The sequence below is a fragment of the Chiloscyllium plagiosum genome, unplaced genomic scaffold (assembly GCF_037043375.1).
Source record: "Chiloscyllium plagiosum isolate Xiang-an unplaced genomic scaffold, Cpla_swu_hap1 HiC_scaffold_9, whole genome shotgun sequence".
In the NCBI taxonomy this organism is placed as follows: Eukaryota; Metazoa; Chordata; class Chondrichthyes; order Orectolobiformes; family Hemiscylliidae; genus Chiloscyllium; species Chiloscyllium plagiosum.
This window is the reverse complement of record NW_028270147.1, coordinates 85,653,168-85,677,044: the sequence shown is the minus strand read 5'-3', so window position 1 is coordinate 85,677,044 and position 23,877 is coordinate 85,653,168. Positions and strand designations below refer to the sequence as shown.

Here is a 23,877-nt window from a genome sequence, read left to right as displayed (position 1 = left end):
CACTAACCTCACTATTGGATGAACGAAGGACAAAAACACCAGACGGCACCAACTCCATCAGCAAGGACAGTACACCTCAAGCTAGTATACTTGTGCCTCACTACCCACTTCACCTTCAATGGTAAGACATAAAAACAGATGACTGGAACACCCATGGGATCACCTATAGCAGGATTCTTAGCAGAAGCAGTAATGCAGAGATTCAAACAAACAGCCCTTCCCACAATACAACCCAAACTTTGGGTCCGGTATGTGGATGACACCATTGTCACCACAAAATGGACCAAATTATAGAAAACGTACAACCTCATCACCAACACCCTTGCTGACATAAATTTCACAAAAGGCGATGAGAACAACAACAGACTCCCCTTCCTAGATGTCACAGTGGAACGAACAGTCAATGAGGAACTGCAGATCAGCATCTACAGGAAAGCAACAAACACAGACCAAATAGTTAACAATATACGCAATCATCCTGATACCCACAAATGGAGCTGCATCAGGAGACTAGTTAAATGGGCCACAACACACTGCAGCACTCAGGAACTATGAGCGGCAGAAGAAAAATACCTATACAGCGTATTCAAGAACAACGGGGACCTGATCAACACAGACAAATGCCGAGTCTTAAACAACAAACCCAAATAGGTAGACACAACACGCCCAGAAACCCTAGCCACACTACCAAACATCAAAGACATCTCAGAGATGACAACCAGTCTACTCTGATTCCTTGGCATCATGGTAGCCCACAAACTACCAACACACTGAAACAGTTACTGATGAACCTAAAGGACTCTATACCAAAAACCAGCAAGACAAATGTCATTCACAAAATACCCTGCAAGGACTGCAACAAACACTATATCAGACAGACAGGATGAAAACTAGGCACCAGGATACACGAGCACCAACTAGCCACCAAAAGACATAGCCCACTCTCTTTTGTATCATTACATACAGATGAAGAAGGACACCATTTTGATTGAGACAACACATCCATCCGAGGACAGACTAAATAGAAACATGCACGGGAATTCCTGAAGGCCTGGCATTCAGACCAGAAGTCCAGCAATAAATGCATTGATTTTGACCCCATTTACCAACCTCTGAGAAAAAAAACGGAAATGAAATCACCCACTTTAAGACACCAAGACATATAAATAGAAGGTGGGCCATACCACCAGTGCTTCACCAGAAGCTCATTGATGATGTTACCTAGTATGGTAACGAAATATCTGAAAACAAACATTCCAGCTCAGCACACAAACTTACAACCTGAAACTCAACCTGAGCTACAAATCTTCCCAAAAACTGCAAGGTCATTGACCTTCCTGCATTGCTATGCATTTCTTCCAGATAGCAAGCTCAGACCAGGCTGGCATGATCTGGGGTTGTGGACTCCACTACCAGTCCTGGGAGGAGTAGAAGTCCTGCATCAGCATCACCCCATCCATCTCCAACTACCTGCCAACAAAGCAGGGCACCAAGGTTTCCCTTTTTAGCCATGCCTGTGGCAAATGTCAGGGGCCAGGCACAACAGCTCAGGTCTGGCAGTGCTTGTCTGGGTGCACAATAGCCTTTCAAAGATGGCAGCTGCAGTGAATTCTGGGAGGGGTGAGTTATTCTAAGAATGGCACATGGTAAAATGGAGTGAGTCCTGTGTCAGGCGCTCAGAGGGACAGGATATGTAGTTAATAAGAAAGGTTATGTTAGATAGGGCGAAAAATCTTGCAAGGCCTCGGAGAGAGAAACATTCTGAAAGATCTGACGCAACACAAACCTAGCCAAAGAAAGATTCAGCTAACAGTCTTTCCTTACAAGACATATTGATGGGCAGGAGGAGAACAGATTCCTGATGAAGGGCTTTTGCCCGAAACATCGATTTCGCTGCTCGTTGGATGCTGCCTGAATTGCTGTGCTCTTCCAGCACCACTGATCCAGAAGAAGGAGGAGAACATAGACAGTCTGTCCATAACACGAGGTGATCTTTTGAAATTAGAGGCCATAAAATGTGGACTGGAAAGGCATAGCAGGTCAGACAGCAAAGGAGGAGCAGGAAAGTAAACGTTTCGGGTTGACCCGAAACATTGAATCTCCTGATCCTCTGATACTGCCTGACCCACTGTGCTTTTCCAGCTCCACATTTTATCAACTCTAACCTCCAGCATCTGCAGTCCTTACCTCCACCTTTTGAAATTACTTACGTACAACATCAACTACACTGCCTTCATCCAACTTTTTAAAAATTCTCTTTTTGGAAAAATGTCCTTCACTCATAAATTATCTGTCAGCATATTACCAAACATGTTGGCCATTACAGAAATAGCGTAAAAAAAATGATGTTTCTCATTGTGCATTTGCACTTTTAAGTGCCTCAATCTAATTGTAAACTTTGGAGTATTTACCAAATGTGACAAGGAACAATTTACATTCCAGTACAAGATATGAGAGGTTCAGTAACTTACATTGCAGAAAGGACTTAGATGGTGATCGCTCCTCACTGAACCTTGGTGCTGAGTGCTCCAAACTTCAATGCGTCCCTCAGCACATTGTCCTGTAGCTTGGACTGTATCACTCAGTTATGGTCAATTCTTTGCTCTGGAAGACCAAAAGCTTTCAGACAGACCAAACGGTGCCTTTTACTGAGGCGATGTCCTTCCTAGTGCAGGTGATGTTTGTCTTGGTGTACGTTCCAGGGAATAGTCTGTAGAGAACAGAGTCCTGCATCACTTCTTATGTTCAGGAAGTTCCTCAATGAAAACCTTACTAAAAAACATCAACCAAGTTGGTTCAACACAAGTTTCCCATCACAGATGTTTCCCCATGCTATCATTCCTTTATCAGTATATATTTGTCGAAATGATTATTAACTTTCTCCTAAATGTTTTTTCTAAAAGCTTCTCCCACTATCAGTGTTACATTGACTGGTCAAAGGGTTGATAGTCTCGAGGCTATGAACTAGAAATTGCTGTGATATGGCTTCTTACCTAATTCATGTTCAGACTCTATCATTCAAGTGGAAGAAGTTTTCCACCCCTTTTAATAAGTATTCATATTTTAGTGTGAAACAACACTGTGTGAGATGAACATAGCTGCCTATTGTTTATTTTTAACATTGTTTTTACAAAATTCTTATCTCTTTCAAAACATCAAGCAGAAAGATTCAATGTAAACAAAGTAAAAATCACCATAGTTTCAGGGGACAATAGACTGCACACTTCTTACAGAGAGATAACTGGTGGTAAGTTTAAGGGTCATAATGCTCAAACCAGACTATGGCAATGCCACAGAATTTCACACACTGCAACTTGTGATTTTATCAGAAATTATTCGGTGTTACACATATTGCTTCTGAGTTTTTAATGTATGAACAATTAAATGTTCAAATCCAAGACTTTGAACTTCTGCACTCAGGAGTGGAGGTAACAGAGTGTAATGCAAAATTGACCTGCCCTTGGGTTCAGAAAACAGCAACATATCATTTGAGATAAAGTTAGTGCATATTTGGGCCCACTTTGGCCATCCAAGGATAGTCAGGCAATTAAGAGGGAGTGGTTTTGGCAATTTCACTAAAGCACAATGAGAAATTTCTGATTGTATCAAGAGAAGGGATGTGGCAGTTGTACTTTATATGAATTTTTAGAAAAGAAATTCAACAAGATTTTTCATAAAAGGGGTATTAGAAAAGCTCGATGTGTGTAACAAGAGGAATCCTTTAATATGGGTAGAATTTTGTCAAATGGAGAGGGCTAACATAAATAGATGTTGCTCCCTTGGACTACATAAGGGTTATATATAATGTATTTCAGGGGGTTATTATTATGTTCACACTTACGAACAAATGGCTCTTTGAGTATGCTCTGACACTCAATAATATCATATCTGCTTCCAGGAGGAGCAATTCCACTCCCAACATCCCAGATGGCCTCCTACTTCAAGAATTGCAATTTCTCCTCCTATGTGGTCAACAATGCCCTCCAGCACATCTCCTCCATTTCCCACACCTCCACCCTTGAACTACACCCCTCCAACCACAACAAGGATAGAACCCCCTGCCCCCAGTGCACACCTTCCACTCCACCAATCTCTATGTACAGTGTATCACCTTCTGCCATTTCCACCACCGATATTTAGACCCCACCACCAGAGATATATTTGTCTCCCCACCCCATCAGCATTCCAAAGAGACCATTCCCTCCATGATACCCTCATTAGATCCATGCCCCCCACTGACCCACCCTACACTTCTGGCACCTTCCCTTGCTGCAGCAAGAAGTTTAGATTACTTACAGTGTGGAAACAGGCCCTTTGGCCCAACAAGTCCACACCGACCTGCCGAAGTGCAACCCATCCATACCCCTACATTTACCCCTTCACCTAACACTATGGGCAATTTAGTATGGCCAATTCACCTAACCTGCACATCTTTGGACTGTGGGAGGAAACCGGAGTACCCGGAGGAAACCCACGCAGACACGGGGAGAATGTGCAAACTCCACACAGTCAGTCGCCTAAGGCGGGAATTGAACCCGGGTCTCTGGCGCTGTGAGACAGCAGTGCTAACCACTGTGCCACCATGCTGTAAAACCTGAGTCCACACCTTCTCCCCTCACCTCCATCAAATGCCCCAATGGATTCTTCCACATTCGGCAGAGATTTTCCTGCACATGCAAACACCTCATCTACTGTGTCCGTTGCTTTCAATGTGGTCTCCTCTCCATTGGGGAGACAGGACGCCAACTCGCGGAGCATTTCAGGGAACATCTCTGGGACACAAGCACCCAACAACCACACTGCCCTGTGGCCGTGAACTTCAACTCCCCCTCCCACTCTGCCAAGGACATGCAAGTCCTGGGCCTCCTTCAATGCCAAATCCAAGCCACACAATCCCTGGAGGAAGAACTCCTCATCCTCTGCCTTTGGACCCTCCAACCACAAGGTATCAGTGTCGATTTCACCAGTTTCATCATCTCCCCTCCTGCCACCTCATCCTAGATCCAACCCTGCGACTTGGCACCGTCCTCTTGAACTGTCCCATCTGTCCATCTTCCTTCCCACCTATCTGCTCCACCCTCCACTCTGACCTATCACCATCACCTCTACCTGTATCTACTTATCTCCTTCCGAGTTACCTACTGCCCCAGCCCCAAACCCCCTCCTATTATGTCTCAGCCCCTTCATCCCCCCACCGTCATTCCTGATGAAGGGCTTATGCCTGAAATGCCAACTCTCCTGTGCCCTGGATGCTGCCTGACCTAATATGCTTTTCTGGCACTACACTTTTTGAATCTAATAACTCTTGAATATTCTTGACAATCTTTCATCCCTTCAGTAATCAAGAATTTATAAACCTTTGATTTGAAAATATTTAAAGGTTCAGCATCTATTGCCTTTTGTAGAAGCAAGTTCTAAAGACTCATGACATTTTGAGAAAAGAAGTTTCATCATTTTTGTTATAAAGGAGCACCCCCTTATGTTTTTAAACTATGGCCCTTATTTCTAGATTTTCCCACAACAGGAGACATTGTTTTGATCTGTATAGATAATTTGGATTTGAGGATATAGAACTTAAGATCAACATTAGCTGAATATATTAAAGCATGAAACTTGACTCATGTTAAGGACTGTAAAAGATTTCAGGAAGGCATGGAAATATTGTTGGAATGGGTGGACAAACAGCAGATGCAAGATAATGTGGACGAGTGATATTGAGGGAGTGGGGAGCACAGAGATGGGAGCATACAGTTAATGGAAATGCAAGGGAGTCCATCGAAGGTTCTCTAGACTGGCAGGACTGACATATGAAGAAAGAGTGAATCGACTGGACTTGTACTCACTGGATTTCAGAAGAACGTTTGGGGGGGGGTGGAATCGCACAGAAACATACAAAGTCCTGATGGGACTGGATAGGCTAGTTGTGGGAAGTATGTTCACAATGTCAGGGTTGTACAGAACTGAGGAACAAAGTCTAAGAATAAGGGGTAAGCCATTCGGGACTGAGATGAGGAAGAATTTCTTCACTCAGAGAGTTGTGAACCTGTGGAATTCTCCACCACAGAAAGCAGTTGGAGCCAGTTCATTAGATATATTCAAGAGGGAGCTGGGTGGAGCTCTTCCAGCTAAAGAGATCAAGGGGTATGGAGAGAAAGTAGGTGTGGAATACTGAGATTACATGGTCAGCTATTTTCTTTGTTTCTATGTTTCTCTTCAAGGACACGAAAATGACAGAAAGTATTTGCAATACATTGAGCAGGATGTTGTCAAAGATAAGAAAATATAGTTTGGAGCAGATACATGAAACACTGAGATTATTTTCACCGGTGCAGCATATTTTTATAAGGGTTTTAAAATTAGGAAAGTTTGGGTCGTGAGATGCTAGAGTACCTAATATCCCTGGGGAAACATTACAAAACAGGTCACATTGTCGAGGAAGGGAAGGAGGAAAGGAAGGATCAGAGAAAATTAGGACAAAAAAAAGAAACATTTGGAAAAGGTTGACAATAAATATTGATGTCACAGTTTAGCAATATCCTTCTAAAGCAACTAAGGTCAGGGCTAATAAATACAATCTACTCCAAACCTGTTTTTCAAACAGGTGAAAGTGTGGACTGCAGATGCTGGAGCTGAGAGTTGAGAATGCAGTGCTGGAAAAGCACAGCAGGTCAGGCAGCATCTGAGGAGCAGGAAAATCGAAGTTTCGGGCAAAAGACCTTCGTCAGAATGAGGCTGGGAGCCTCGGGGGTGGAGAAATAAATGGGAGGAGGGTGGGTGGGGCTGGGGGGAAGGTAGCTGAGAGTATGATAGGTGGATAGAGGTTGGGTAATGGTGATAGGTTGGAGAGGAGGGTGCAGAGATAGGTGGGAAGGAAGATGGACAGGTAGGACAGGTCATGAGGGCGGTGCTGAGCTGGAAGGTTGGAACTGGGATAAGGTGGGGGGTGGGGAAATGAGTAAACAGGTGAAATCCACATTGATGCCATGGGGTTGGAGGGTCCCAAAGCTGAAGTTGAGGTGTTCTTTCTCCAGCTTTCGGGTGATAAGGGAGTGGCGATGGAGGAGGCCTAGGACCTTCACGTCCTCGGCAGAGTGGGAATGGGAGCTAAAGTGTTCGGCCATGGGGCGGTGGGGTTGGTTGGTGTCCTGGATATGTTCCCTAAAGCATTCTGCAAGTTGGCATCCTGTCTCCCCAATGGAAAGAAGACTACATGGAGAGCAGCGGATACAATAAATGATATTGGTGGATGTGCAGGTGAAACTTTGATGGATATGGAAGGCTCCTTTGGGACCTTGAACAGAGATGATGGGGAAGGTGTGGGAGCAGGTTTTGCAGTTCCTGTAGTAGCAGGCGCAGGTGCCAGGAGGAGAGGGCGGGTTGTTGTGGGGCATGGACCTGACAAGGTAGTCGTGGAGGGAACAGTCTTTACGGAAAGCGGATAGGGGTGAGGAGGGAAAATATCTCTGGTAGTGGGGTCTGTTTGTACGTGGCGGAAATGGTGGAGAATGATGCGATGTATATGGAGGTTAGTGGGATGGAAGGTGAGGACCGGGGGTTCTGTCCTTGTTGTGATTGGAGGGGTGTGGTTTGAGGGCGGAGGTGCGGAACCTCCTCATGGGAGCACAGAGTGGCACCGATGTAGTCATCAATGTAGCGGAGAAAAAGGTGGGGAGTGGTGCCGATGTAATTGCGGAAGACAGACTGTTCCACGTAACCGACAAAGAGACAGGCATAGCTTGGGCCCATGCGGCGCCCATGGCTGCCCTTTCATCTGGAGGAAGTGGGAGGAGTCAAAGGAGAAATTATTGAGGGTGAGGACCAGTTCAGCCAAACGAATGAGTGTGTCAGTGGAAGGGTTCTGGTGGAGATGCCGGGAGAGGAAGAAATGGAGGGCGTGGAGGCCCATGTCATGGCGGATGGTGGTGTAGAGGGACTGGATGTCCATGGTGCAGATGAGGCATTGGGGGCCAGGGAAATGAAAGTCTTGAGGAGGTGGAGGTTGTGGGTGTTGTCCCGCACATATGTGGGGAGTTCCTGGACTGGGAGGGGGTGATAGAACAGTACCAGGTATGTGGAGATGAATTCGGTGGGGCAGGAGCAGGTTAAGATGATGGATCAGCCAGGATAATCAGACTTATGAATATTGGGTAGGAGGTAGAACCGGGCGGTGCAGAGTTCCCAAACTATGAGGTTGGAAGCTATGATTGGGAGATCCCTTGGGGTGATGAGGTTGTGTAAGGTCTGAGAGATGCTGCTCCTATAAGGAGGTTGAACAGTTCATAAACTTCACCAACACATTTCCACCCTGACCTTAAATTCATCTGGACCATCTCAGACACCTCCCTCCCTTTCCTGGACCTCTCCATCTCCATCAATGGTGACCGACACAACACTGACATTTTCTACAAACCCACCGACTCTCACAGCTACTTGGATTACACCTCCTCCCATCTTGCCTCCTGTAAAAATGCTATCCCTTATTCCTAATTCCTCTGCCTCTGCAGCATCTGATCCCAAGAGGACCAGTTCCACCACAGAACATACCAAATGAACTCTTTTTTAAAGACCAGAACTCCCCCTCCATGTAGTTGATGATGCTCTCCAGTGCATCTCATCCACTTCCCGCACCTCTGCCCTCAAACCCCACCCCTCCAACCATAATAAGGACAGACTCCCTTGGTCCTCACCTTCCACCCCACCAACCTCCGTATACATTGCATCATCCTCCGCCATTTCTGCCACCTACAAACAGAACCCACCACCAGAGATATATTTCCCTCCCCACCCCTCCACCTTCCATAAATACCGTTTCCTCCGTGACTACCTCGTCAGATCTGCTCCCCCCAACAACCCACCCTCCCCTCCTGGCACCTTACCCTGCCACCGCAGGAATTACAAAACCTGTGCACACACGCCCCCCCTTTACCACCGTCCAAGGCCCCAAAGGAGCCTTCCACATCCATCAAAGTTTCACCTGCACTTCCATACATATCACTTACTTGATCTGTTGCTCCCGATGTGGTCTTCTTTACATTGGATAGACAGGATGCCTATTTGCAGAGTGCTTCTGAGAACATCTCCGGGACATCCGCACCAACCAACCCACCGCCCCGTGGCCAAACACTTCAACTCCCCCACCCACCCCACCGTGGACTTGCAGGTCCTTGGCCTCTTCCATCTCAACTCCATAATCACCTGACGTCTGGAGGAAGAACGCCTCATCTTCCGCCTCGGGAACCTCCAACCCCTTGGCATCAAAGTGGATTTCACCAGTTTCCTCATTTCCCCTCCCCCCACCTTATCCCAGTTCCAACCTTCCAGCTCAGCACTGCTCTCCTGACCTGTCACACCTGTCCACCTTTCTTCCCACCTGTCTGCTCCACCCTCCCCTCCAAACTATCACCTTTATCCCCACCTCTGTCGACCTATTGCACTTTCAGCTACCTGCCCCGCAGCCCCATCTCCCTCCCATTTATCTCTCCAGCCCCGAGGCTCCCAGCCTCATTCCTGATGAAGGGCTTTTGCCTGAAAGATCGATTTTCCTGCTCCTCAGATGCTGTCTGACCTGTTGTGCTTTCCCAATGCCACGCTCTCGACTGCTTCTCAAACAATCCAATGAAGAATGTTAATATAAAGGTAAAGTCACCATAGTCTGACCAGACAATAGGGCTGCTCTCTCATTAGTCTGGTGGCAGTTTAACCTGAGGGTCACCAGGCCTAAGGTAAGGGGAGAGGTTGAGAATGAGAGTCTTTCAGCTGGTGTGGGAATTGAACCCATGCCTTTGACATTATGCTACACTGCAAACCAGCTGTCCATCAATTAACAAAGAATATAAACTAAGTTCTTTTCAACCTGTTGACGTTGTTTAATAACCCACGAAATAAGAACAGGAATAGGCCATTTGGCCCTTGGATCCCTCTCCACCATTCAGTAAGATCATTTTCTGTTTGTGGCCTCAACTGTACTTCCCTGTCTACTCACAACAACCTTTAACTTTTTAGCCATCATTATTAGTCAAAAATCTCTGGGCTAAAAATATTCAATGACTCGTCCACTCATGATACTGAGAGATAATCAAAGTTCAACTCCTTCTTCTATGGGAGGCCCTTATTTTAAAACTGTGTCCTAGTTCTATATAGTTCTATAATTTCCTATCCTTGACAACATTTTGTTCAAAAATGGAATGCAGTTTCTGTCACTTTCATGCCCTTGACTAGTTCTATTCTCTCCCAAAAAGGGAACATACTTTCCGCATCCACAAAGTCAAGTTCCTTCAGGATCTTATGTTTTAATGAGTTCACCTCGAATGCTTCTAAACTCTGAGAGATATAGACTCACTCTGTCCAGTTTTTCCTCATTAGATAATGCTTCTCCTTTTGGACTTATTACTGACATGTTTATATATTTTTTTAAATAAGGAGACAGTATTCCATGTGTGTTCTCACCAATGCCTTGCACAACTGTACCAAAATATTTTTATAAGACATTGTTGGGGCGGCACGGTGGCTCAGTGGTTAGCACTGCTGCCTCACAGTGCCCGGGATCTGGGTTTGAGTTAAGATTAGGGTAGTGCTGGAAAAACATAGCTAGTCAGGTAGTATCCGTAGAGCAGGAAAATCGATGTATCTGGCAAAAGCCCTTAATCCAGGTTTGATTCTACCCTCAGGCAACTGTCAGTGTGGAATTTGCATATTCTCCCTGTGTCTGCTTGGTTTTCCTCCCAAGTGCTCCGGTTTCCACTTGCAGTCCAAAGATGTGCAGTTTAAATGGATTGGCCATGTTAAATTGCCCGGGGATGTGCAGTCTTGGTGGATTAGCCATAGGAAATGGAGGGTTACTGGAATGGGGTAGGGGTGTGAGTCTGGGTGGGATACTCTTTGGAGGGTTGGTATGGACTTGATGGACTGAATAGCCTGCTACCACACTGTAGAGATTCTATTATTCCATTCCCCTTGCAATTATTTACACAAGTTGAATCAGCAGCTGGGAGTCAACAGATCTGATGTAAAATTAGACCTAAACTTCAGATATGAATACGGGTTTGCATGATGTAACAAAAGAAGTAACTTCACTGCTCAAATTCAGTTGCCCTTTGACTGCAGTTCTCATATCAACAGATTATGTTTTCACTTACTGAGACTGGATTTTCTGAGACATGTTTTCTGCGTCATCTCCCAGCGGTGGGTTTATTTCAAACATACCCTCGTGACTAAGTCTTGGTAATGGGCATCCTTCTGTGAAGCAGCTATCTTTTATTCTCAACCTGCAATTATTTATTCACATTGTCTCTTGTGTCTCTTACCTCAGCGTAATAAAGTTTTTGGCAATAATTACAAGGAGCATGGCAGAAGTGCATTAATGGAAAAGACATTGAAATCATTCACAATGGATTTAAAGCATAAAGCTCAAATAGGGAACGGTGCTCCTGATAATAATTAATGAAGACGGATTGGTATGTGCAGTTAAAATTATTGCCCAGAACATGGCAATGTTCAATGGGATAGAAAAATTAAATTTGCAGTGAGGTCACATAAAATTGGACATCCTTGTTAAAGATACATTTATTAAGCTATTATTCAATGTAGTCTCGCAGTGTAATTTATATTTTAGAGACAGAAACATGTTATAGTCAGACCACTTTCACAATCTTGCTATAATTACCACTGCCTTTGGCAATATATCACCTCAGATAAACTTCAATAAGAAGCTGTTATGGTATTCTCCAATAATATGCTAAACAAACCATTTTAGTTGTTTGATTACTTTGCTGCGAATTCATTTAGACAGCGTCAAAATGAAATTTTCAACATAAGTTTGGTTGTTTCAAGTCCCTTGCGTCAGAGAATTTATGTAGACCAAATCCCTGTTTATCACCATACTTTTTGTATGAGAAAAGAGAAAAACCAACTTCTCATTATTATCCTGTAAAATTTATGCAGATAAGGTTGGACTTGAGGATAAAATGTAGCACACCATTAATGACTGATCTTTGAAATACCTGATGAAGAAGCAGTGCTCCAAAAGCTATTGCTTCCAAATAAACCTGTTGGACAATAACTTGGTGTTGTGTGATTTTTAACTTTGTCCACCCTAGTTTAACATCGGCACCTCAATGCCTAACTGCAATTGTAGCAGTGTATATAAAAATACCAAGTCCCTAAAGACGACATGGATGAAGAAAGGGAATTTCTTTATTAATAATGTAAAATAAACAATTGGATGTGAATAAACAGCACCTAATTTATATCACAACCAAATTTCCCCAAATATTAATATATCCAGTAATGTAAATCCAGTAAATTATGCACAGGCTGAATGACTTATGCAGCATTTTAAAACTAACCTATTGCTAATTGCAGCAAGCTTGTAACATTGGACCAGATTTTCCACTGACCAGACAGTTCCTATTCCAGTGTAGATGGGAGTTCTGCTAAGAGACCCCGGGGAATCCCCATCAAAGTACGGTCTGTAGGAATTGGCTGGGAAATTGAAATTTCAGCTGGGAAATTCCTGCCAGCTGGGATCCCTCCAAAACTCACCATTTAAATCGGAGGGTCCCAATGAAATTACAAAAATGATTACTCAGGAAGGGTTGGGTTAGTAAATACATAATTGAACTCCTGAGTAACTATTAAACAGACCCAGTACTTAACCTCACAGAATTCAGATTGCACTCCCTCAGACACCTTTCACACCCTGAGATCAACCTCTTCTTTTTCCTTCAGAACCTGATGCGACCACCCACAATTTCCACTCCCCCCCACCCCATCGAGGACCTGACCCCTCAAGCTGAAACATCTCCCTCAACCCTACCCTTACATTCCCCTCCTCCCCACTCACCAACCCTGGTCACCAGATCCTGATGCAATGACTCCCGCATCCCCCTCCCTGGCACCCAGCTCCCATCAGCCCTGCAGTGCCCTGACACGACATCACCCCCTTGCTCCCCCCCCTCTGGGACCCAAACTCCCTTTCCCCTCGCAGGACTGGACCTCCCTTCGCCCCCAACACTGGACACTAACCCAATAGACCCAGTTCCTGATACTAGATAGCAGAGTCTAGGTCTTCTGGCTAGCATTATTTAAACAGCAGTGTTAATCCATTTATTTCTGCTCACCAATAGGAAAAACCAGGAGTCAGTTGTCAGCAGCCTCAGTAACCATATTGGTCATCACATGCCGAATTAATCTCTCCCCCACATTGGAAACATTTATTTACACTTTTCAGCTGGATTATTGGTTAGTCATGAAAAGCAGAACACCAGCTTTCTGCTAGCCACCCTGTCAAAACCTCTCATAATTTTAATTGGTTCTATCACATCTTCCCCCTTTCTTCACTTCTTCAAAGAGTACAATCCCAATCTTTACAACATGATTTCATCAATGACGTTCCTCATCCATGGAAGCATTCTCATAAATTTTTTCTGCATTGTCTCAAATTTCTTCACATCCTTCCTAAAGTGTGGTGTCCAGTGCGGCCAGACTACTCCAGCTGAGGAAGGACTAGGCATGATGGCTGGCTCAGTGGTTAGCACTGCTACTTCGTAGCACCAGGTACCCGGGTTCAATTCCACCCTCAGGTGATTCTGTGTGTGTGTGTGCATGTTCTCCCTGTGTCTGTGTAGGTTTCCTCCCACAATCCAAAGCTGTGCATTTTAAACATAAAGGAGCTCATGGGCAGGCTTACAGTGTATTTTCCTGCTCACTCTTAATATTTCTTTCAAGTAGGAAAACTATCTATACCTCATAAACTTCTGAGGTCACCATCCCACCTTCTCAACCTCATCCCTCTCCTTAGGCACAGTGATGCTCAGGTTAAACCACCACCTCGCTCTCTGATAAGACAGCAGCGCTATCATCCTGTGGGACTATAGTGACTTTAATGTTGTGTCCTGCATCTGCAGGCTCTGTTTACCTATATTGTTTAGGGTTAAGCACAAATTTCCTTTCACAAATTCATATGGAATCTGCCAGATTGCATAGAGATTTTCTAAGTGCCTGCCATAATGTGCTTAATAGTAGATGATAGCAGTTTCCTGATGACAGATTTTAGGCTCACAGATGTCTTGTTTCTAATTTCTTCTCTCCCGTCCTGCCTGAGCAATGGAGTTACTCACCCTATTTTCCTAGCTGATGGGACCTCTCCAGAATTTTGAGAGTTTGGATAATTAAAAACAATGCATCTACTATCTCAGCAGCCTCTTCTTTTAAAAACCGAAGCTGAACTCCATGAGGAACTGGGGCTTGTCACCCTATAGTTTTAATAATTTTCTTGGTACCATTTCCCTGGATATTGTAATTGTTTTAAGCTCCTCTCTCCCTTTCATCACTTCACTTATATATAGTTCTACCTTGCTATTTGAGACTTAGCTGGAAATGTGTTGCTGGAAAAGCGCAGCAGGTCAGGCAGCATCCAGGGAACAGGAGAATCGATGTTTCGGGCATAAGCCCTTCTTCAGGAGACTTACACAGTTAATGCGGAGCCAAAATAACTGTTCAGAGCATATGCCTTTTCTTTATTTTCTATTATTAAATCCTCAGGCTCATTCTCTATAGGACTAATGTTTATTTTACTTATTCTTTTCCTTTTTAAACATTTATACAAATTCTTACTAGCTGTTTTTATATTTTAAGCTGGCATTCTCTCATATGCTAATTTTCCCATTTCTTTTTTAACGCATTCTTTGTTGGGGTTTTAAATTCCATCCAGCCTAATTGTAGATTTTTTTTCAATTTTGATACTATCAATAAATGCCTCAGAAACCATTATAATGTTTTCTTCTCACGGAATCACTGATTCTCCCCAAACCTCCCCAAACCATATCTTGGTTGAGAGTAATGAAATAGCACTTTGAATGTCTGGCACTGCACCTCTGTTGACTGACTCCTTAACTTAATCTCCCATTTTGCTTTCGTTAGTTTTATCTCCATATCCTTGTAATTGCATCTATTTAATTTTAAAACAGAAGTTTTAGGTCCAAACTTCTCACTTTTAAACTGTATGTGAAATTTAAGCATGGGTCGATGCTAATCACCACAACTTACTGCAATGTACTTCAACCTTAAGTCATGCAATGAGCATTGGCACTTAAAAAAACAGTATAGTCATCAGCTTTTCACTTCACTTTTACCTGCGTCTTTCATGAAAAGGTAGAGTTATGGAGTAATAGAGATGTACAGCCCAGAAACAGACCCTTTGGTCCAATTCCTCCATGCTGACCTTCATCCTAAATTAATTTAGTTCCATTTGCCAGCAATTGGCCCATATCCCTCTAAACCCTTCCTAATCATTTACCCATCCAGATGCCTTTTAAATGCTGTAATTGTACTAGCCTCCACCACTTCCTCAGGCAGCTCATTCTGTACACGATCTGATGAAAGGCTTTTGCCCGAAATGTCGATTTTCGTGCTCCTCAGATGCTGCCTGACCTGCTGTGCTTTACCAGCACCACTCTGATCTAAACTCTGGTTTCCAGCATCTGCAGTATTCACTTTTACCTCATTCTATACACGCACCACCCTCTGCATGAAAATGTTACCCCTTAGGTCCTTTTAAAATCTTTCCCTTCTCACCTTAAACCTATTCCCTCTAGTTTTGGACTCATCTACCCTGGGAAAAAGACCTCGACTACTCACCCTATGCATACCCCTCATGATTTTATAAACCTCTATTAGGTCACCTCCTCAGTCTCCGACGTTCCAGGGAAAACAGCCCCAGCCTAATCAGCCTCTCCTCACAATTCAAAACGTCAACTCTGGCAACATCCTTGTAAATCTTTCCTGAACCATTTCAAGGTTCACAACATCTTTCCTATAGGTGGGAGACCAGAACTGAGCATTGCTAAAATTTTAATCCTATTTATTTTGGAGAGGATAGACTATGCCTGGGGTATACGGTATTTCTGATTGAATTTTATCTGTTGTGGCTGTCGACCCAATGTGTGAATGCAGGTCCCTCTGCAGATGATGAATAGTATGGCCTGAGATTAACTAATTTATTTTCTGACATTTTCATTTAATTATCCAGCCATGTGTGCATACAAACCCTACTGGCAGTGTACTAACTTTGCTATTTATTGACACATCTAGTCACAGTTACCCAAAAATCAACTGGAGTATGGCTTCCCTGTGATGGATTTCCTTTTTGAAAGCACAGATCAAACAGATTGCTGTAGCTCCCTCTCTGACGTCTAGATATTCCCTCACAGGATGTCCTATCTGCTCAATGCCTGTTAACCATTTACAAGGCTCAAGTTGGGAATGTGATTGAATATTCTCTTTTTGCCTGGATGGCTGCCACTCCTGCAACACTTAAGAAAATTGACACCATTCACGTAAATGGATCCTGTTTGATTGACACCCATCACCTCCTTTCCCTCCCTTCACCAACAATACAGAGTGGCAACAGTATATACCATTTACACAATGCACACAACATTACACCAGAGCTCCTTCAACACCAGTGTCCAAGCCTGCAACTTCAACCATCTAGGACCAGGGTAGCTGATGCAAGGGAACACTATAATTTGCAAGTTCTCCGCAAAGCCACTGATCTGAGTGGGCGGCACGGTGGCACAGTGGTTAGCACTGCTGCCTCACAACGCCAGACACCCGGGTTCAATTCCCGCTTCAGGCAACTGTCTGTGTGGAGTTTGCACATTCTCCCCGTGTCTGCGTGGGTTTCCTCTGGTTTCCTCCCACAGTCCAAAAATGTACAGGTTAGATGAATTGGCCATGCTAATTTGCCTGTAGTGTTAGGTGGATGGCGGGTTGGTGTGGACTTGTTGGGCCGAAGGGCCTGTTTCCACACTGTAAGTAATCTAATCAAAATTCCTGGCTTGGAACTGTCACTGGATCAAAATACTGGAATTTCTTTTCTTACACACTAAGCATTGCAGTGAGCCAAGAAGGCAGCTCACCGTCACTTCTCAAGAGAAATCAGGGATGAGCAATAAAAACATATCCAGCAACTGACACCAATGTGCCATGCATAAATAAAAGAAAAGACTGACTTCTCTCTAGCTCCCTGAATGTTAGTGAAGTGCTCTGCTTTGGTGTTGCCAGGTTTCCCATAATGTTTTCAAACTCTCCTGTTTCCTGGTGTGCTCTGCTGTTGATAGCAACTGAGCTTCAGATTCTATGGTAACATGAGCCTTACATCTGCTTCACCATGGCCTTTAAATGCAGAAGCAGAACATCTTAGACAATTAATATTTTTTTACATCTGTTTCACTGAATAGTCGATAAAAACTATCATAATGGAATAATTTGTTATTTTGAAAGAAACATCAGTCAGAAATCCTTCCCTCTTTTCGAGGCCCTCTTTACCAAGCAACTTCTTCTGAGAGTACTTGAGTCCTATGTTTACACATCAAATCATGAGTTGTCTTTTTTTAATCTCAGTTTCTACAATCTACCAACTCAGTCTGTGAGTTCTTCGTGAATAAAAATACCTGTGATCTGTAAAATGGCATCCCTGATAAGCATGGAACTTTTCATGATCAAGGAGACAATTATGCTATTGTATCATTGCTGAAATAGAATTTAGACAAAGTCTTATAACAGGGCATGGAAATGCATTATTAACAATCAGACTGATTTATTTCTTTTAAGTGTAATTTTGATGGAATTGATTGCTTACCATTCATTTATTAACTTGTCTGCAGAATGATCATATTTCTAAGAAGCAGAAATGAAAGGTCTATCAGGTTGTACTTATATTTCCTTCTGAAATTCTATTTATATCTCTCAATAAAATGGTTGTATATCTCTCAATAAAATATCAGGGATGCCATTTTACAGATCACAGGTATTTTTATTCACGAAGAACTCACAGACTGAGTTGGTAGATTGTAGAAACTGAGATTAAAAAAAGACAACTCATGATTTGATGTGTAAACATAGGACTCAAGTACTCTCAGAAGAAGTTGCTTGGTAAAGAGGGCCTCGAAAAGAGGGAAGGATTTCTGACTGATGTTTCTTTCAAAATAACAAATTCAAACAAAATCTACATGGTGTGGTGTGAAATATTGCAGCACAGTTTTCTGGCATTTGAGATTATTATTGCTGCCTGGATGTTATGTTTTGCCTTCCACTGACATTTGCTAATTTTGTTTGGATGTATTCCCAGAGTAGGAAGTGTTGTGATGCAGTGGGTATGCCTCTGAGCCGGAAAGTCCGAGTTCAAGTCTCACTCTAGGACCTGACCACTGAGGAGGTTGTGTTCATAATGCAGCCATCCTTCAAACATATGACTGGTGGTAAGAATGTGAGGGATTCCTTGTCATGTCATAGAAAGAACATTGGAGCCTCATCCATCACTATTTGCAGCTCTGGATCTACAACATGCAGGTAAAAGTGCATGTCAGCAGACCAACCTGGATTCCTTGAGAGATTGAGAGAGGCGAGGTGTGGGATCAGGTAGGTTGGCTTAGCTTGCTGCATGGCCAGTGTGGATTAGACCTATGCCAGGACTCTGTCTTTGCCCTACCCCGTGGTGGAGTTGGTGGTTCTGTGGATGGGATCTACTTTCAGGCAGAAAACTCAAGAAGTGTTCCTGGCGGTTTTGTCACCTGGCTTCTCACCTCCAACAGTCTGAGTCCCCTTAGCTGACTAATACATCTCACTTTTTTTTGTAACTATTAAATAAAGTTATTCAAAGACAAAAAGCAAAACTACCAATGTACCTAACGTCTATGACTTTCATTTTACCATGATCATTCAAACAGCAAGTCATAGCTTACTTGTCCAAATGTTGGATAATCCTGGAGGATTGATAACCTGAACTAAATCTCCTCAGTAAAATGGCACACACATTGATTTCAAGTGATTGATCTTGGGTGTCATCCCTCAAAGATTGAGGAAAATGCTTCCAACACTCATGGACAGCATAAACAATTATCACATCTCACCTTTAGAGTGATGGAAATCACATGATGGAAATAGGAGCAGGTTACTATTAATTTTGCTTCTGTTTCGCCATTCAACTCGATCTTGGCTGATGTCTACATATCCTATTGTGTGCTTATCAATCATAATCTTGAAAATTTCAATTGGCCCAGACTCTAAACCCTGTGAAGAATAGGATTGTATTACTCTTTATATGAAAAAACAACTTCCTGATTTCATTCCTACTTCCAGTTTTGTAGCTTTGTCCTTTTGTTCTGGATTTCCCATCCAGAGGAATTGAACCTCTATTACTCGAATCCCTTTATAATCTCAAGCACAAGCAATGCATGAGTATTGCTAAATAAAGAAACATTTAAAGGGTGTTTCTCTTGGTTGTTAGGCTGCTAGGTTGAACATTTGTTCTCATTTTCATTTTTGGCGTGAGATCCCTGACAGTCAGTTGCAAGGTTACGCACTACTGCTGCCATCATATATTAATATCACAAGCAGGTACATAGAACCACATGTAAATGATGACTGTACACCATATGAGTGCAATGCTATGCATGTTAGTTACAGAGACATAATAGACCAGGACTCCACTTGACACTCCTTCCCTCAGGTCGCAGTTCTGTTTAATCTGACTTTATTGACAATGCAGTCTAGCTATTACTGTACAACATTAATCTCATATCGACAACATAATCGCTGGTACATTTCTGCTACAGTTACGGCAGCCTCATTCTGTCCTGCAAAATTCTAAATTCTACAAATCTAAGTGATCCTGTAACACTTTCTAGATGATTTCTGACAGTTTACACAACAATAATCATTATGTCAGAGTGGGCTAGACTGAATTACATCATGTTGAATGATACTAATTCAAGGTGTTGGAATGATCAAGTAGACATGCCAACTTGTAAAACTGTTGCATAAACAAAATGAGTATAGTATGAAATTTATGAATGTGTGGAAATCTATGTATGTGTATATCTATATCAGACACAAAAAATAAAATGGGAAAGGTGCTTTAAACAGGGTTACCAAGGAAATTAGGGATAGCATTAGATCCAAGGAAAACTGATCAAATAAAGCAACAGACCTTTGGATTGGGAGCAATTTAGATTCCAACAAAACAAGACAAAGATATTAAGGGGGGAGAATAGATTATGAGTGTAAGCTTGCAGGGAACATAGAAATTGATGATAAAAGCTTCTATTACTATGTGAAGAGAAAACAAATTAGTGAAAACAAATGTAGTCCCTTTACAATCGGAAACACAGGAAATTATAATGGGAGATGAAGAGATGGCAGATAAATGAACAACATTTATTGGTGCTGTCTTCACAAAGGAAAACACAAATAAAGTCCCTAAAATGTTGGGAAACAGGGTCTAGTGAGAGGGAGGAACTGAACGAAATCAGTATTAGTGTTGGGAAATGATTGGGATTAAAGGCCAATAAATCCTCAGAATTACATCCCAGAATAATTAAGGAAGTGACCAAGGAAATATTGGATGCATTGGTGGTCCTCTTTCAAGACCCAATAGATTCTGGAGCAGCTCTTATCTATTGGAGGATATCTAACGTAATCCCAATATTTTAAAAAGACAGAGAAAAAACAGGGAATTGTAAACCTGTCAGCCTGAAATCGATAGTGGGGAAAATGCAAGAGTCCATTATAAAATTGTTAATAACAGTGCATTTGGAAAACATTGACAGGATGAGATAGAGTCAGCTTGGATTTATGAAAGGGAAATCATTATTGACAAATCTTCTGTAATGTTACAAGGACATAAGTAATAGAGTTGATCGGGGAAGCCAGTGGATGTGGTTTATTTGGTCTTGAGAAGGCTTTATAAAGTCTCACATTAGAGATTAGCATGTGAAATTTACAGTGTGGGATTGAAGGTAGTGCACTGTCACGGACAGAGAATTGTTTGGCAGACAGGGAACAGAGTATGAATAACTGGGCCATTTTCTGAGTAGCAGGCCATGACTAGCGGGGAACCACAGGGATCAAGGCTTAGATATCATCTATTAACAATAAATATTATTGATTTAACCAAAGGAACTAAATGTAAGATCTCCAAGTTTGCAGACAACATAAAACCAGGTGGAAGAGAAGGATGCAGAGATACTTCAGTGTGATTCCAACAAGTTGAATATATGAGCAAATATATGGCAGATGAAGCACAATGTGGATAAATTAGAAATTATTCACCTTGATTGCAAAAACAGGCAGACAGTTTATTGTCTGAATGGAGATATATTGGGAAAGGGGAAGTGCAATGAAATCTGGGTATCCTTGTACACCAGTTGCTGGAGGTGGAGCAGGCAGTGAGGATGGTTCATGGTGTGTTGGTCTTCATAGTGGGCGGCACGGTGGCACAGTGGTTAGCACTGCTGCCTCACAGCGCCTGAGACCCGGGTTCAATTCCCGCCTCAGGCGACTGACTGTGTGGAGTTTGCACGTTCTCCCCGTGTCTGCGTGGGTTTCCTCCGGGTGCTCCGGTTTCCTCCCACAGTCCAAAGATGTGCAGGTCAGGTGAATTGGCCATGCTAAATTGCCTGTAGTGTTAGGTAAGGGGTAAATGTAGGGGTATGGGTGGGTTGCGCTTCGGCGGGTCGGTGTGGACTTGTTGGGCCGAAGGGCCTGTTTGCACACTGTAATGTAATCTAATGTAAAAAAAAATCTAATAGTGAGAGATTTTGAGTATCAGCACAGGAATGTCTTACTGCAAATACAAAGGCATGGTGAGACCACAATCGGAGTATTGTGTGTAGTTTACTTTTCCTAATTTGAGGAATGATGCTCTGGTTGTTGATAGAGTGCAACAAATGTTTACCAGTCTGATTGCTGGGTTGGTAGGAATAATGTATAAAGAGAGACAGGGTTAATTAGGCCAGTCACTCGACCTGAAATATTAACACTGATTTCTCTCCACAGATGCTGCCAGACCTTTTCTGGCAATCATTTTTTTATTCGGACTATGTCCACTAGAGTTTAGAAGAATGAGGAGGGATCATATGGAAACCTATAAAATGCTAACAGGGCTATACAGGTAAATGCAGTAAGATGCTCCCGATCACTATGGAATCCAGGTGATTAGGGATTCCAGAATTGGGATCACAATTTACGGATCAGATAGGCTATGTAGGACTGAGCAAAAGTGAGGACTACAGAGGCTGGGAATCAGAGTCTAGATTAGAGTGGCACTGGAAAAGCACAGCAGGTCAGGCAGCATCCGAGGAGCAGGAAAATCAACATTTCGGGCAAAAGCCCTTCATCATGTGCTTTTCCAGCACCACTCCATGTAGGACTGAAATAAGGAGAAATTTCTTCACCCAGTGATGAGCCGGTGGAATTCTCTGACACAGAAAGTAGTTGAAGCCATAAAACATTGAATGTTTTGAAGGAAGAGTTAGATATAGTTTGGAGGTCTAAAGGGATTAAAGGGAATGGGGAGAAAATGGGAACAGGGTATTGACCTATGATCAGCCATGATCACAATAGCAGGTTCAACGTTCTCCTGCTCCGAATCATGTCAATACATGAGGATGTATATCAGGAGATAAACATTTCGATTCCCAGTGTTATTTATTTACTTGTATCGTCCCATGAATGGTTCGTTCATTTCTTTCTGCACCCAGCTCCGAATTTTGCCGGTTGTTTGTAACCGTCACCTGAACCTCACTTGCATAACCTGAGGGTCTGCATGCCTCAGGCAAGGGGAGAGAGGCTGGGGAGGAGAGTCTTAGGAAAACAGAAATGTGCAGCACAGGGAGAGAGAGAGATTCTGAACATCTCCTGGTTACAATGCAGGGAAAACAAAAGGACCTGAGCAGAAATGGACACACGCGTATTGTTTGCCTCAAATTCCTATACCAGGGAGGTTTGGCGTGTGTGTGTTTTTGTGTGTGATGGGTGGGTGTAAGAGTCTTTTGCAATTTCACTTGATTAATGAAGTCTGAGAGCTTCACGAGGCGCCGGATAAAATGTTCGTGCTCGCCGTCTGTGAGATGGCAATTGCAAGTCTGAAGTACAAGCGAGCGGATTTGTGCCCGCACAGTCTGATCTTTGATCTCGGCCAGACGGTAAATGCAACAAAAAAAAACAAGTGGGGATGGGAGCGGGGCTGCAAATACGTTGATAAGATTGTTTTGCTTTCGGGGCCACATGACCGAGTCTGTTGTAGTGAGAGCCAGCCTCGCTCCTCCCTCTGACTCCCCCGCACGTAGATATTGGGGTTGGTTTGCAGAAGGTTAGAGGTCGGTCTGGGACCAGGGTGTTCGCTGAGACATGGCGCTGCGCCGGGACGCGCTGTTTGCCTTCGCCGTGATTTTCCTGCTGGCGGTGCCCGGCTGGGTGACCGGAGCCGGCTTGTACTCTCCCAGCGACAACATCGCCCTCCTGAAGACCGACAACTTCGACCGCATCCTGTACCGCTCCAGCAATGCCTGGCTGGTGGAGTTCTACGCCTCCTGGTGCGGACACTGTAAAAACTTCGCTCCTGTGTGGAAGGCGCTAGCCAACGACATCAAAGGTTTGGACGCTGGGGATTTTGATTTAGCCTGCAGTGTGTGTGTGTGTGGTGAAAGCAACTTCAAACCCAGCCGTCTGGGAGCTGTCACTACAAGAGAGTGTAGGCTGTGCTGCAACCTGTTTTATTTCCCTTACATTGTAACCAGGAGATGGTGACTGAATATTCAGTATCTCTGTCCTCAGTCTCCGTGCTGCTGCAAATTTCTGTTTTTTAGATTAGATTAGATTACATTACAGTGTGGAAACAGGCCCTTCGGCCCAACAAGTCCACACCGACCCGCCGAAGCGCAACCCACCCATACCCCTACATTTACCCCTTACCTAACACTACGGGCAATTTAGCATGGCCAATTCACCTGACCTGCACATCTTTGGACTGTGGGAGGAAACCGGAGCACCCGGAGGAAACCCACGCAGACACGGGGAGAACGTGCAAACTCCACA

At 43.5% G+C, this 23,877-nt stretch overlaps 1 protein-coding gene and 1 long non-coding RNA gene across 3 annotated transcripts in view; one reads left to right on the top strand and one right to left on the bottom strand.

Annotated features, from left to right (window-relative positions):
* Nucleotides 1–23,877, bottom strand: part of LOC148149187 (uncharacterized) — a 304,419-nt gene that overhangs the window by 120,898 nt on the left and 159,644 nt on the right. The window contains exon 3 of the long non-coding RNA XR_015758203.1: nucleotides 2,472–2,710. This is a non-coding gene — a long non-coding RNA (uncharacterized LOC148149187). The remainder of the gene's footprint in view (nucleotides 1–2,471; nucleotides 2,711–23,877) is intronic.
* The window catches only part of qsox1 (quiescin Q6 sulfhydryl oxidase 1), a 123,393-nt gene continuing 122,628 nt past the window's right edge, over nucleotides 23,113–23,877 (top strand). Inside the window, exon 1 of one of the 2 annotated variants that reach the window (XM_043699922.2) lies at nucleotides 23,113–23,434. In XM_043699922.2, the coding sequence (XP_043555857.2) occupies nucleotides 23,191–23,434 (244 nt within the window). In that variant the 5' untranslated portion in view covers nucleotides 23,113–23,190. The remainder of the gene's footprint in view (nucleotides 23,435–23,877) is intronic. The other variant, XM_043699923.2, reaches the window with a different exon arrangement.